We start from the raw sequence: 14,331 nt of genomic DNA on the forward strand, positions 1-14,331 counted from the left end.
ATTTCACAATTTAAATCCAAAATTAATATAATTTATATATATATATATAAAGACAATTTATAATATAATTTATATATTTAAAATATTTACTTATAAAATATTGTGACTATATAAAAACAAATGTTTATCTTTTGTGATATATGTCCTATTTATAAGATTCAAACTTAAAATAATATTTGTTTTTTTTTCTATAAGTCATAACTAAGATATTTTTTATTAAAATAAGAGAAAAAATATATTAATAAAAAAATTTGAAAGCAAGAAGTTTTCACCAAAAAAAAGAGAGAGAAAAGTATTAATGACAAAAATAATTTTAAAATAATTATAAATTTAAGACATATTTTAGTGTCATCAACTAAATTAATCAATTTTCTTAATCTTAATAAATTAAATAATTAGATCTTATAGAAGGGGTTAGTATTAAATATAATATTTTTCCGTCCCATAATAATTTTGTTTGAAAAGAAAAAAAATATTCCAAAATAATTTGCCATTTTTTTTAAAATATCACAATAATTAAATTTTTCTACTTATATCCTTTATAAAGTGTATCCCTTATAAAGTGAGTTATAAAGACAAAAAGTAAATTAGTGATGATAAGTTAAATAACTTATTTTATAAAATTAATATTTTCTTTCCTATATTTAATTTTCTTGGTCTCCCTAGAATGACATAATACAATAATTAAGACGGAGAAAATAAAATTCGGTTATTAAGAAAATTAGTTAAATTAGGCATTGTTGACCGGTTAATTTTTCAGAACCAGCTGTGATGTTAGCTATGGACGTCGAATATTAGTAATTTACGTTTTCGTTTTTAAAATCTGTTCAACGCCAAGCCAACACTTTCTCTCTTTTCAGGTTTCCAACAGTTTTTCTCTTTCACGTTAGATCAACTTTAAAAATAAAAACATAAGCTTAGTCATAAAACATCAATCGATATACTCGAGTGGTTGTTTAATATATGATTTATAAGCACATTGAGTAGTCTCAACTTTTATCATTATCATCGAATGGTTTCAAGTTTCAATCTGTCATAATGATGTTGTTTAGCTTTTAACCAATCGGGTGATGTTGTTTACAGATTGCAGAAACAGGCCATGCGACGCCGATCTTTATATATCTGCCATCATATATACATACAGAAAATCAAGGTGGGCTCCACAGAATATTAATATTTCAACTTTACAGTAAGTGCAGTAATAGATGGACCCGTAGACCATTACAGTAATTACATCCATCATACCGGAAGGAAGCAAACATTACATACTACTAAATTTTCCGGATGACTTGAAAAAACTAATCATAGGGTCATAAAGATCTTGTTTTTGCTTGCAAGCTTAAAATGAAGTCAACATGACCATAGTTTTCAAGATAAACCACTTCCGGTGGGGATGGCAATTCCTTGAGTGTGTGCTGGAAATCAGTTATATCTGCCAGAGCATCATTTCCACCATAAGCCATCCACAGAGGCAATGATTTGGGTATGCGACTAAGATCGAACTTTGGTGGATTGAACTTGCCGTACTCTATCAGATTTTTTAGCTTTCCATAATCATACTTGGAGTAGGTACCTTTGCGGATCACTATTGAACAAACGAAGTCATCAGAGACAGAAATATTAAGAATAATAATGGCACATGAATATTGATTTCTAGACCATCATTTTGTTTAAAAGTCAGGGTGAATAACACAGAAGTTCAAATTAAAAGACAAGTTCTTGAAAACTATCAGGTATTTAATAATATCAACTAAACCTTTTTCCCACTAAGTAGGATCGGTTACATGGGTTAACCGATACCTTAATAAATCAAATATTAGATAAATAACAAGAATTTCAGTGCACCCATCTTTTGGCTCACCGCCAGCCAAGAAGTGATGGCACTATGGCAGTTGCTAGCCAGTACTAATCTTTGTACAGATGTGTGGCCTTTGGCAAGATAAAGCATGTCATAAACATCATAACCATATATCCCAAGCTGGTAACGAAATATGCATTACCAAAAAAGGAAGAAAATATAGCAGAACTTGCTTTAGCTAATCTACTTGCAAGATTGAAAATAATACTAGCCCATTTGAGGAAAACATCCTACTCTTGGAAACATATATGAGTAACATGCATTATTTTGATGCATGTAGCCAAGCACTAAATGAAGAGGTTAACAATATTATCAACCACAAAATTAAACAAACAAGAATTAAGGTTGACATTTAGACAAATTATCAACTTCATTTCCCCTGGCTAATGTAAATACAACAGAACATTGTCTTCAGATTTCAGATTTATTTTCCAATATTTCTTCTATCCCTACAGAGGCCAGTTTAGCTGCTAAACGTTAAAACATCATGCAAATGTTATGATCAATATCAGACATGATCTGAGGAAAATATTTGATGATAACAAGTAGAAGTATTCATAAGAGCAACAACATATAATTATGGTTACTAGTGGGACTGTCACAGAGAAAGTGTCATTAAGAGCTACCCAAATGAAAGATAATGAAGCATACTCTGGAAAAGGTGGTTCAAGTTTTTAGACGATGATGGATGAGGTTCTTGTTCAAGATAAAACTCCACACGTGACTCATTGAAGCAACAATTCTTCCCTGTAATTTCATCAAAGTGTCTTGAGTAGAAGCATTTATCAAAAAAGAAACAAACACAACAAAACTATTGAAACTTGTAGAATGAGCCAAAAGAGCAACTTCACATTTTATTGGTCAAAATGAGTCATTGAAATAGTTAATCATTGAATCTGTTAGCAGATTACATCTTTAAGCTCTTAATGAGGGAATATCCTCTGCCAAGGCCATCAATGTAAGCAGATCTGAACAGTTTGATCAGCACATTGAGTTTCAGGTAATGTCAGTGAACTAACAGCAATGTCAATAATTATTTTCAAGGGAAGGATAGTTTCTGTTTTTTGTTTACTTCACATATTTATAGTTACTCTCTCTTCCGTAAGCACCTAAAATGAAGGGAATGCCAAACTCTGGTCCCTTGCATAAAAGGAATTCCATTCCATGAAATCACGAATTTCTACTCCACATATGTCATACAAATTTCTTGTTTTTAACATAAAAAAAAAACTAAACAACTGACCATCCACATCCACACAACGCACACCATAAATGTCACCCATGCTTTTTATTTCTTAAGCTTTATTCAAGGAATAGACTTAGTTCCACCATAGACCACTTGCATCTCGGAGTAGTACCACAGGAAGTTGATAAAACAAAACACTAAAGACAATTGGGACATTTTACTCTACTATCTTTGATAACTTTTCCTATCCCCAGGACATGACAATGGAGCATCTCAATAACGGATAATAATGGCATAATGAAAGACATAAGTGCATGCATGATAATAATTTAATAATTTGATGTTTTAATTTGCATACTGGTAATTTTGTTATTAGTAAAATCAGATTGTAAACTTGCATACTCTGACTCATGGGCAGAACATGTCTCTTGCCAACAAAACTAAAAATATTAAATACTAATTTAAAGTATTTTGAAGCAGGAAAGTGAAATGAGAAACTGATAGAAACAAAAAATTTGTTGAACGGCATGAAAATAGCAGAAAGAATTGTCTTCCAAGGGATTCCCTTCCACAAAGAGTTTCCCCTTTCATACAAATTTCCTTATGCTCAGAATGAATCCTTCCATCCTCATTCCCACTATTTAACTGACAGATCCCCTCTAACAAACTGTCCGTAACTATTTGTTACTTCCCTTCTGTCCTAACAGAGAGGACTCACCGTCTCACCCCTTCATGCTCAAGAGGATACAGATTTCACATAACACCCAACTCAATGATCCATCAATTTAAATTGAGTGGGCAGACAACGCTTACAAATTCAGAAATTTGCAATCTTTTATTTGGGCCAAGTTGAATTCACTTACAAACTCAGACATGTTTTAAATCCTAAGTTCCTGGCACTTGCGCACATAACAGGAAGTTTTGTGGTTGCTGCAACAAATCAACTTATATCTTAACTGAGTACTGACACTTTAATGGGGAAGGGGAGGAAAAAAGATAGAAATCCTTTGAAGATGCAAACAGAGAAGAATTGTCTCCACATGTCATGCACACTCATGTATTTATGAACCAAAGACATGAGATACCTCAGCCCTACTAATGCATAACTGGACAAACTTACAACAGCACATCAAACAGAGAACAAAGAAATAAATCCATCATCAATTTAATCCTCCCATGGACAATAGCAATAGAGAATTCCATCATTTGGATAGGACAGTTTAGCACTCTCAAAAACGCAATAGACTGGAGTTCTCAAAATTGGAGAAGACAATAACAAACAGCTAAATGTGAATTCAGAATCATATACTTCAGAAAAGACAGAAGACACATAGACTGAGCGACATGCACCTGTTATGGATGAAAGCATGTCATTGCAACTTAGGCGGGTATCACATAAGGAAACCAAGAGACTGGCCCCCCATTCGCTGAAAAGTGGAAATAAGAAAAATATATAAAGTGAACATTTGCCAAACTAAAACAACATTGAAGAACACAAGCAAAAGAACAAGATAAAAACCTTTTGAAGTTTAGTTGATGAATGCCCATGGTAAGAATCATCTGAACAAAACCAGTAATCATTTCTCATATCAAGGATCCACTTTAATTGTGAAAATTACTAGAACAAAGTAAGAAATACCTCATCAATGTGCATCTTAACCATTCTAAGTACAAGAGGTGCACTGACATGATCCAAGTATGATATTGGAGATAGAAGAGCTGCAGCCTCAACCTTTTCTACTATCTCCGGTTGAGTGAAGGCAGCCAAAGATATAATTGTCCCCTATGGAGGATGGGAAACATAAAATGTATGCTATAGCAACCACCAAATAGCAAGTGAAAAGGTCAATGTCAAGAATTATAAATACCTGTGAATGCCCAACTACAAATATCTTTGAGTTTGTTACTGAATTAATGTAATTGATCATTTCCGCAACATCATACAGGGCTAATTCCTGCCAACTCCAATCTCAAAATTGCTACAAATGAACCAAAGCTCAATTAGTCACATGACTCACATCACAGATATGGTGAAATGTATTACAAACTTGAACTCCAACTGTTTCACCAAAGATAATAAGGTGCTAACAAAATGAAAAGTTTCAATTTAATTGTTGATTTTGTAACTAAAAATTTCAGTACCGACTACGGAACTTCCAATGCTAAATTTTCTGTTTTATCAAACACGTCCCTAGTGACTCTTAGAGAGAAAAGAAGCAATCAGCCTCATTTGTTGAAAATAATAAAACAATAATAACTAAGCAAACAACTGACAGGCACTCAATAAATTTTACAACACAGAAGGATAAAGTAAGCTATCCACCTTTTTCTTCTCTAATAAAGATATATGTCCATGGCTCCAGCGTGTTCCACGCACGTTTCCTACCCAAACATCAAAACCATGATCTGCAAGTATGAAGCCAAGTGATTGTTCCGGAGTATTTAGAAACCATGCATCACCTGCCTGATCGCATCAAACAGCATCAACAAATCACAGTTGAGATTCAATGAAATGGTTTAAAACTAAAAAATGAATTTGACACTTACAAGAATTAAAGAACTCTCACTCCCCTAAAAAAGTCAAAGGTTAAAACATGATACGAATGTATCGAGTTGAATAAACCTATAATTTGGTCCTCCAAGCATTACCCTCTCTCCTAAGTAGTCCTTAAGGTAATAATATAAGTAATCCCTCATGTATTGAATATTGATCAATCTAGTTCCTAAATTGCTATATTTAACTAGCATTCAGTGGCCAATTTGAAGGATTTTTTTTAATATTTGGAGAACTACTCAGCATGATTTCTAGTAATCGAGGAACTACTTAAGTACTTACATAATTTTATTTTTTTTACCTTAAAAGGACCATGTAGGAGAGAGAGTAATACTTTGAGATGAAATTGAGGTTTTACTCGTTTTGAGTTTGGTATAAAGGAGAAAAGCTTTGACACTATCCCAAACACAGCCCAAAAACCGTGCAAATAAGACAATGGACTGTAGCTACAACAACATTTGTAAACTTCCTAGTCATCAGTTACAGTGGAAACTTATAATAGACGGTGAAATCCACAAGTCAAAGCCAATTGAGTTAAAATAGGAAACGGAACGGGTTCAATTGAAAACGAAAAAGCAATATATTGTAGTGTAGTTAACACATTTATTGCATTGTGATGAATGGGAAGAGTAAAATGAGGAGGTGACCATGAATAATCCATGCAGAAGCAGAACCGGAGGGCCTCGATCTCCATGGTTCCGAAGCCGAAGGGAAGAAGAAGAAGACACACGCTGAAGACCTAACAAGAAACCATCCTTGGTTTGAATCTGAAACAAAACAAAACAAAAGAAAGGAGTCCGTTATTCAATTTTGAGATTAACTGTAAACAGAAACAGAACGGAACGGTATATGATATATGAAAATGAGGTATAGTAGAATTGTGATGCGGAGTGGATGAAAAGAGAGAAGAAGCTTGGATTATGGAGTTAAAGAGAGTACCGTATACTCGGAGCAGGGGTAACCGGAGGGGATAATGAGCTCTTCACACAAACTACCGCCGTCGAAGCTCTGAACATTTCCCAAGAGTATGGAAACAGTTATGGCGATCATCATCATCATCATCATCCCCTATTGTGATGTTATTCCCAATCATATAATGCTGGTTGGACCATCCATAATAAGATCGCGTGGGGGTTAAAAACACCTACTACGAACTATTCGCTCTATCGTATGGAATGGCAAGAAAAAAATTGGTAAATATAGATATAATAAATACGGTATAGGTTAACAAAACTTCTTCTGCTGTCCTTTCTTTCTGTTATTCAGCATCCTCATAGGACCCATAATCACTTCAAACACACTCAATTCCGTTAGCTCTCGCAACCATTGAAATTGGATGAGTTTCCGTTGTATGTATTTTTGTTGCAATTTTCGAAGAAGATTGATTGCAGAAGTTTCATGGAACATTGTGCTCCGTAGAAACTATAAATGGTTTCGGTCAGCCAACTAAATAACTGCTACCATTTACCAGTGATGAATTTTTTTGAAAACGCGCACTTGAGGGCAGTGAAGGAAGAATTAGACCTGTTAATCCAGCTTCTCCATCTTCACCCATTCTGGCCTTTTTTATTATTATTAATTTTCGTGCTCCCAACATTTTCCAACGCGACAAATCTCTTATTTTATATTATAGTGAATTATTAGGCTTCAATAATTATAGAAAAGAAAAAATCTCCGACTCTACTCTATACTACTAACAGTTTGGTGTATATACAGGACTCTCTATTATTGGTCCATGTATTTATTTTTTTTAATTTTAAAACTCAAAATATCTTTCTGCCTTTCCTCTCCTCCTTCTCACTAGTATGGGTAAGCATAAAAACGTGCCCTTACCGGTAACCAAGACTTGTCCTCATAAAATAAATATAATATTTATATAAAATACAACTATGTGTCTATGAAATATGAAATTTCCTGAATTATGATTCAAATGTTGAATCGTGATATATATATATATATATATATATATATATATATATATATATATATATATATATATATATATATATCACGTTTTATTTGAAAATAATCAATTTTAATCGTTAAATTAAAATATTTTAAATTTAAATTAAAGTTTTATTTAATAGTAAAATATTTATCAAATAAGAAATCAAATATTTTAAAAATTTAACTAATATTATCTTAAAATATCTCAAATCTGTCATTACCATCTCAACTGTTGTCGCCACATTACCATCATCATAATTATTATCACCTCAATTATTGTCATCACCATAAATGTTATCGCCATTACTTTCACTACCAACACCACCACCACCACCATCATCGTCGTCATGATCATCGTTGTTAACGACAACTGTGTAAATCATGTTGGTGGTGATAATAACAGTAATTATGACAACAATCACAATAGTGATGATTATTGTGGTACCGATCTTGATACAAATTAATTTTTTTATAAAAGACAAATAAAATATTTTAGATATTTAATTTCCTATTTGGTAAATTTTTTAGAGATTTTACGGTTAAATAAAATTTAAATTTAAAATGATTTACGTATATATACATACATATATATAACCATTCAACTTTACTTAGTTACATAGATAATTAAGATTAGTCAAGATTAACTATTCTCGCCTCTTGTGATCGTGCTCTTATATGCTCACTTCTTGTTTAGCAAAATCATAACCTTCAAGGGTGTGTTTAGATTATAGTTGCATCCAACTAAACCCGCGTTAAATTCAATGCACAAATCACATAGCTTTTCCGTTTGTGCATTGGAATGTGTAATTTTTTCATTCAACGTGAATAGAACGCCTATCGAAACACACTCTAAGACTTGTATACATAATTTTAAAACTATGTTGATTTTGATGCCATGAAAATCGAATTAAATGAAGTCTGGATTCTTGATTTATGAACCAGAAAGGAAAGGAACCTCTGCTAGAGTTGGTAGGGAGATGTTGAGTTTATGGAGAGCTAAATAGGCAACGATACCAGCAGCATAACCTGCAAAAGCAAAGCCACTAATCTGCAAAAAGGAGACAAATGACTTCTGTCATAAATTACTTACAAACATCATATAAGTCTTATGTGTAGAGTAGGAAATACCTTTCGTAAGTACCAAAAGAAGTCCACCTTTTCCATCCCCATGAACGCAACTCCAGCAGCTGAGCCAATAATTAACATGGATCCACCAGTACCAGCACAAAATGCAATCAATTGCCAGAACTCAGAATCCTGAGGGAAAGAAGTGACATCATACATTCCCATTGTGGCAGCAACCAATGGAACATTGTCTATTACTGCAGATATGAGTCCAATAGTACTGGCAATCAGTTCACTACTTGGCACATGTGCATCAAGGTAGTTTGCTATTTCCCGAAGAATCCCAGCTGCCTCCAGGCTGCCAATATGATGGTTAAAATTGATCAAGTAAATCAGTTAACATGAATAATTTGGAAATTTAAACATATGCCATAATGTAATCACAGTTCATGCAAAAGAAAAGGTAAAACAGGTAATATATCATCTTTCCAGAAGGACTAGACTTTTGGGGTATCAAAGTCATGTTTGTATAATTTTTTTCATAAACAGTTTTAGAAGAAGCAATTAAGAAGGAAAAATGAAATAAGCTTTTTCCATAAGCTAAAATTAGCTTATGCATAAGTTAAAATTAGCTTTTGGAAAAGCTATATGAGAGAGCTTCAACAAATTAGCCTATGGGAGAAGCTTATATCATTGTTTTTTCTTCATTATGGAAAAGTTTATCCAAACAGGACCTTAATCGATTAAGTCATAGTAAGTGCTCTTCTACACAAAGGGACAATGACATATTTGATGACATTTTTTTTATTGATTTAAATGCATGAACACTTTGGTTGTTGTCTAAAGCTAACCACAGCAGAAAAATTAAAATATATTTCTCTATTACCTGCTAACGGATAATAGAATTCCCAGAAAGAATAGTACTCCTTGGGTGTCTATCCTTGAGAGAGCCTGGGGTACTTTTAGCTTCTGCCTTTCAGATTCACCGTAATGGATAGCATCTGTGAGGATCCAAAGCACACCGAGTCCAAGCAGCATCCCCATGTATGGAGGCAAACCTGTAAGAGCCTTGAATACTGGGACAAAAATCAAAGCTCCTAAACCCACAGAGAAAACAAGCTGTCCTCGAGGAGCAATCTGTTCCGATGCCAAGACATTGGGAGAATTTTGTCCCTTCCCATTAACTTCACTGAACAGAAGAAGAAAAATTAACATCATCTGAATTGTAATATGTTGAGCTAAATCTCACAATTCAAATCAGCCTGTGGCTGACTTTTGCAGTGGAAGAAGAGTACCTTGTCAGGGACATTAGAGCCAGTGGAACAGCTAGAGAAACGGCTGAAGGTACAAACAAATCCTATAAGTAAAGAAAATGCAATTATGGATACTTGTTCATTCTGCATTGCACTGAGTTGAATCCAAGTGTTCTTCAATCTTCATGCATCAAAGATCAGTTTAACAGAGAGACTTTCACAAAGGAGAAATCTTAATTTAGGGCGATTCAAACAAACAAATCACACAGGAACAAATTTCCAACCAACAGATAACCTTCACTGTTTGAACTGTAGATATTTGCCCATGTATCCACAGCATAGTAGTTGTAACATCACCAATAGGAGTCCATGCACCCCCCGCATTTGCTGCTATTACAACAACAGCTCCAAGAATCCTGTCAACAGAATCCAAATCAACCACCTGAGGATTTGATAAGGTGTATCCAAACCTCAAAATAGTTGGAGAATACTAGAAAATGAAAACTTAGAAGATTCATCCACTCCTCTGATTTTCTGAATTCTTATGCCCTCAAAAAAAAATTCTGAAATTCACTAATGCAGATTAAAAATTTATATGATAAGGCGAACACCATTTCATATTTATGAATCATAAGCACTAGCAGGAACTGATAGAGTAAAAAGATTAAAAATTCATTTCTGGAGGAAAATTTGTCAAGATCTCCCAAATGATAATTAAGAATTTTTAAGACAATGAAAAAAGCCAGAGTGTTGCAGTATAAAATTGCTCATTTGATCCAGGAAGGAGCAGAGCTATCAAGCTTTAGAAGTCGAATACTTGAAACCTTAAATATGGTCATATTTAATACTTCATCAAATGGGTTAAACATTACATTGGAAGTTAACAACATAACAGACACATACTTTCGGTACTCTGATGGAGGCACCAATTTCCGCAACAGAGAAACCATAACTATGGTGGATGTCAGGTTGTCTAGAACTGAACTGAGAAAAAATGTAACAATTCCAATCTGCAAATTTAACGTTAATTTGTCAACTCCCATTATTGAGAGAAAATAATTAGAGATGCGAAGTGCAGAAGATTTGAATTTAGGTTTGGGGGTGGCGATGGAAATTGGTGCATGTCTGGTTCATCTTATTTTAAAGAATAATTGCTTTTTTTTATCAACTTTCTGAGAGAGTTTTAAAAAAACTATTATTTTCCAAAAACAATCAAGAAGCAAACATGCACCAAGTCTTGTCGGCCCTTCTGTTTGTGATGTCTTTTAAAATACCAACATTTTAAATATCAAAAATTGAAAATTTGTTGTTATTGTGCAGCTTAACTGGTACAACCTCATTTTGTGAGTAGGAGCTCTTGAATCTGAGCCCTTCTGCTGTGTGCATCATCCAAATTTAACAGTAACATTCAACAACTAATTTAATTCAAATTTCCAAGAACTCTCAATTTGCAAAGAATCTGCTAGGAAGCATTTCTAGTAGGATTGACAATGCAGACACAAAGCAGTGAAAGCACTTACCACCCAGAGGAGAAGGCGTGGGTTTCGGGTTGTTATATTGTCAGTAACCAGCTTAAATCCTTGATGAGCATCAACGATCTCAACAATGGTCATTGCACCAAGCAAGAAAAACACTATTTCACTGACTTCTGCAGATGCATGTGTAAGCTCTGAAACAGCTATATCAGTTGATGGAGCCTATAGATAAAGAAAGGGAGACAAGCAACCTCAAAATGTAAAAATATAAATAAACTGACCAGTGTCTGTAACTAACATATCAGTAGGCAAACCATCATTTATTAAGTGGTTGTATTCGGGGATGCTGACACTAAGGAAACAGAAACTATAGGGTCAGGAGCAACCTATTTTCCATTATATCAGTGGAAATTACACTTTTCTACATCATATTCTGTGTATCTGTGGCTACCAGTTGTTGGAAAAAAAATTAATCCCCAAATGAAAAACACAATCTTCAAGGTAAACTGTTGTAGTTTTTGAGCCAAATCAACTTACATTTCTTAGGTCCAGAAATCCCTCTAAGTTTTATAATTTTTTCAGAGACTTGTGTAAGGTTCAACAAAAGAAAGTTGATTTATTCCAAATGCAGATAGTAGCATATATAAGACCACAAGTTCTTTTGCAGATTTGAAATCAAACCCAATGTTGAAAATATAAAGATCCTTTGGTTCACACTTGAAATTGTGCTGCAATTTTAAAGGCTGGATGTGGAAGGGCCATATGTTTGAACATAATGGTACCGGTACCAGATACATAAAAATTGTCCTTATTAGTTCCTCCTTATCTTTTGCAAAGATGACCAAGTAAACAAACACTAAGAAAAAAAAAGTGCATATATGAGTATATGGTACCAGATACTTAAGCATCTCTTTTCCATTTGAAATTTACAAATATGCATATATGGGAGTAGATGCATTAAGTGCATTCATAGTATGCTGTGTCCTGCACATTATCAGACAAACAGCAACTGCAACCTAAATCTCAAAAGCATAACAATGGACACATTAAATTCTGATTAATCTCAAAAGTTAAAACACAAAAAGATAGACATTTACCCCAATACTCCGTATCACCCATAAGCTTACAGCCATCAACAGTCCCACTCCACTTTTATTGAAGGCTAGAGATTCTTCAAATATGATGCCTGCATATCCTATTACAAATAGCAATGCCATAGCAAGATCCTACAGTCCAATGTCATGGAAAACAAATAACTATTAGAATATGCATATTTAGAGATATTTTCCCTAACACACGTACTTCACTGTGAAATGTGCAGCATTGAAATCAGGATAGAGGACATTGAAGTACCTGATTAGTGGCTACCCAAGAATGATTAATTGCCACTGCCCCAGTTGCAGCTGTTGCTAATATTGCAACAGCTTTGAGGAAATCAGTCTTGGGCTGGTAGCTGTCTTCAAACTCTTGTGAGCTTGTTTCATCGAGTGAACATAGGGGATCACAACTCCCAGATTCTGGTGTTAAGTTCTGATACCATTTTCGAAGTGAAGAGCAGTGTGAGCATTAACATATCAGAAGCAGCTTCTATAACCTTGTAACATACTAATGTGCACTTTTCCATGATGCACAACTAACTGACTGAATCACCACAATCAACCCTTTGATTTTACATTTTTATGTTCTTACTAAAGCCGATTCGACCACTATTTTTGAATTCAAATATTCAATCAATTTTCCGCAAAATTTGGATCTTTCATGTATAAGTGAGGTACCCTTGACCCAGATTATGCATCTCAACATCAAATATCCAAATTCATATATAAGCAGACCAAAATGATTAAAAGGGTATTCTTAGAACTCAGTTAATGGGTCATACAGAAGAAGAACCTGAAACTGTTGCTGAGAACTTTGTTGAGGCTGAAAGGAAGAAGGTGTAGGGTCTCTGGCCTTATCTTCGGCACGTGCCAATACATTGTGACGGAGCAACGTGGGGATGGCACCTGCGAATCTGGTTCTGCAAGAAGAGGAGCCAAAGAAGGGTGAAGATTCAACGGTGCAAAGGCCAAGAAGTGGAAGTCTAGAATTATGCAAATGCTGGAACATGGGCAAGTGTGTCCCAATTGAAAACGTAGCCATTCGCACAACAACACAACTGAGTGTTCTACTTCTACTTGGCAGAATGAGATGACATCAACAGGATGGGTCAATTTAATTTCATAGTGGGAATAACATTGAGTCCAATTTGATTCTAGTTCTAGTTTTAAAAATTAATAAGGGCAATACGAATAATTTTTTCTTTACTCCAAGAACTATGTTTTTGTCATGTTCTGTGTGCCTTTGACCATTGTTAGGTGACAATTGTAAGTTTGTTTAAATAAAAATAAAAAGAAAGTGTTTTTTAAAATTGAAATCTTATTTTTTTATTTAACCTGAAATAGTTTAGACAAACATACTCTTATTTTATTAAAAAAGTTATTTATTTTAATAAATAAATTTAAACAAATTGGCTCATTAGTTTATATTTTTTTAAGAAAAAAAGTGAATTTATTAACTTATAATGAATTTAAATATAAATAATTTCTAAATTTAAAAGTAAAAGGTTTAAAAGGCAAAGTATAAAATTGGTAAAAGTTATACTATGTATCCATGTTTTATAAATTAGAATGCATAAACTTTAGAGCAAAATTTTAAACAAAGTAAAAAATTAAAGTTTTAAATGTTTATATTTTAATGTACTTTTTGACAATAATGAAATTTCTTTTAGGATTAAATTATAATTTAATCCCTAAAAAAATCATCTTTTTTCGATCTCTTGTTATTGAAAATATTTTGCTGTGATAGTTATCCTCTAAAAAAACTGACTCTTTTTAATTTCTCATCTAGAAATAAGAATTATACACACATAATATATTTACTTAAATAAAAAAATGAAATGTGACAGTTTTTTCAGGAATTAAATGTGAAAATGATCTTATTTATATTTTTATCAT

General features: G+C 33.4%; 1 protein-coding gene and 1 pseudogene across 2 annotated transcripts; both read right to left on the reverse strand.

The window, feature by feature from the left end:
* Positions 1 to 1,084: 1,084 nt before the first annotated feature.
* Positions 1,085 to 7,177, reverse strand: LOC114372383 (annotated as a pseudogene). Its single transcript, XR_003658206.1, has 9 exons — positions 6,538 to 7,177; positions 6,246 to 6,365; positions 5,368 to 5,508; positions 4,913 to 5,023; positions 4,684 to 4,827; positions 4,564 to 4,604; positions 4,395 to 4,471; positions 2,510 to 2,605; positions 1,085 to 1,585 (listed from the first exon to the last, which is right to left on the reverse strand). The product of XR_003658206.1 is annotated as a triacylglycerol lipase 1-like (transcript).
* A 1,008-nt stretch (positions 7,178 to 8,185) lies between these two features.
* On the reverse strand, positions 8,186 to 13,584 carry LOC114372629 (sodium/proton antiporter 2-like). The gene is made up of 10 exons (XM_028330297.1): positions 13,229 to 13,584; positions 12,692 to 12,868; positions 12,436 to 12,564; positions 11,384 to 11,560; positions 10,767 to 10,873; positions 10,159 to 10,279; positions 9,906 to 9,967; positions 9,497 to 9,799; positions 8,674 to 8,968; positions 8,186 to 8,593 (listed from the first exon to the last, which is right to left on the reverse strand). Exons 1-10 carry the CDS (start codon positions 13,475 to 13,477, stop codon positions 8,477 to 8,479), a joined length of 1,737 nt encoding a protein of 578 aa, XP_028186098.1. The 5' UTR covers positions 13,478 to 13,584; the 3' UTR covers positions 8,186 to 8,476.
* Positions 13,585 to 14,331: the final 747 nt, after the last annotated feature.

Source organism: Glycine soja, chromosome 10, assembly GCF_004193775.1.
Source record: "Glycine soja cultivar W05 chromosome 10, ASM419377v2, whole genome shotgun sequence".
NCBI classification, from domain to species: domain Eukaryota; kingdom Viridiplantae; phylum Streptophyta; class Magnoliopsida; order Fabales; family Fabaceae; genus Glycine; species Glycine soja.

What these genes read in the sequence shown, in the direction of transcription:
- LOC114372629 (XM_028330297.1), bottom strand. Translation starts at nt 13,477, where the DNA reads ATGGCTACGTTTTCAATTGGGACACACTTGCCCATGTTCCAGCATTTG. An exon ending in GTTCTCAGCAACAGTTTCAG is followed by an intron (nt 12,869 to 13,228) that starts GTTCTTCTTCTG and finishes AAATGGTATCAG; the next exon opens with AACTTAACACCAGAATCTGG. An exon ending in CTACAGTTCAAACAGTGAAG is followed by an intron (nt 9,968 to 10,158) that starts GTTATCTGTTGG and finishes CTTTACTTATAG; the next exon opens with GATTTGTTTGTACCTTCAGC.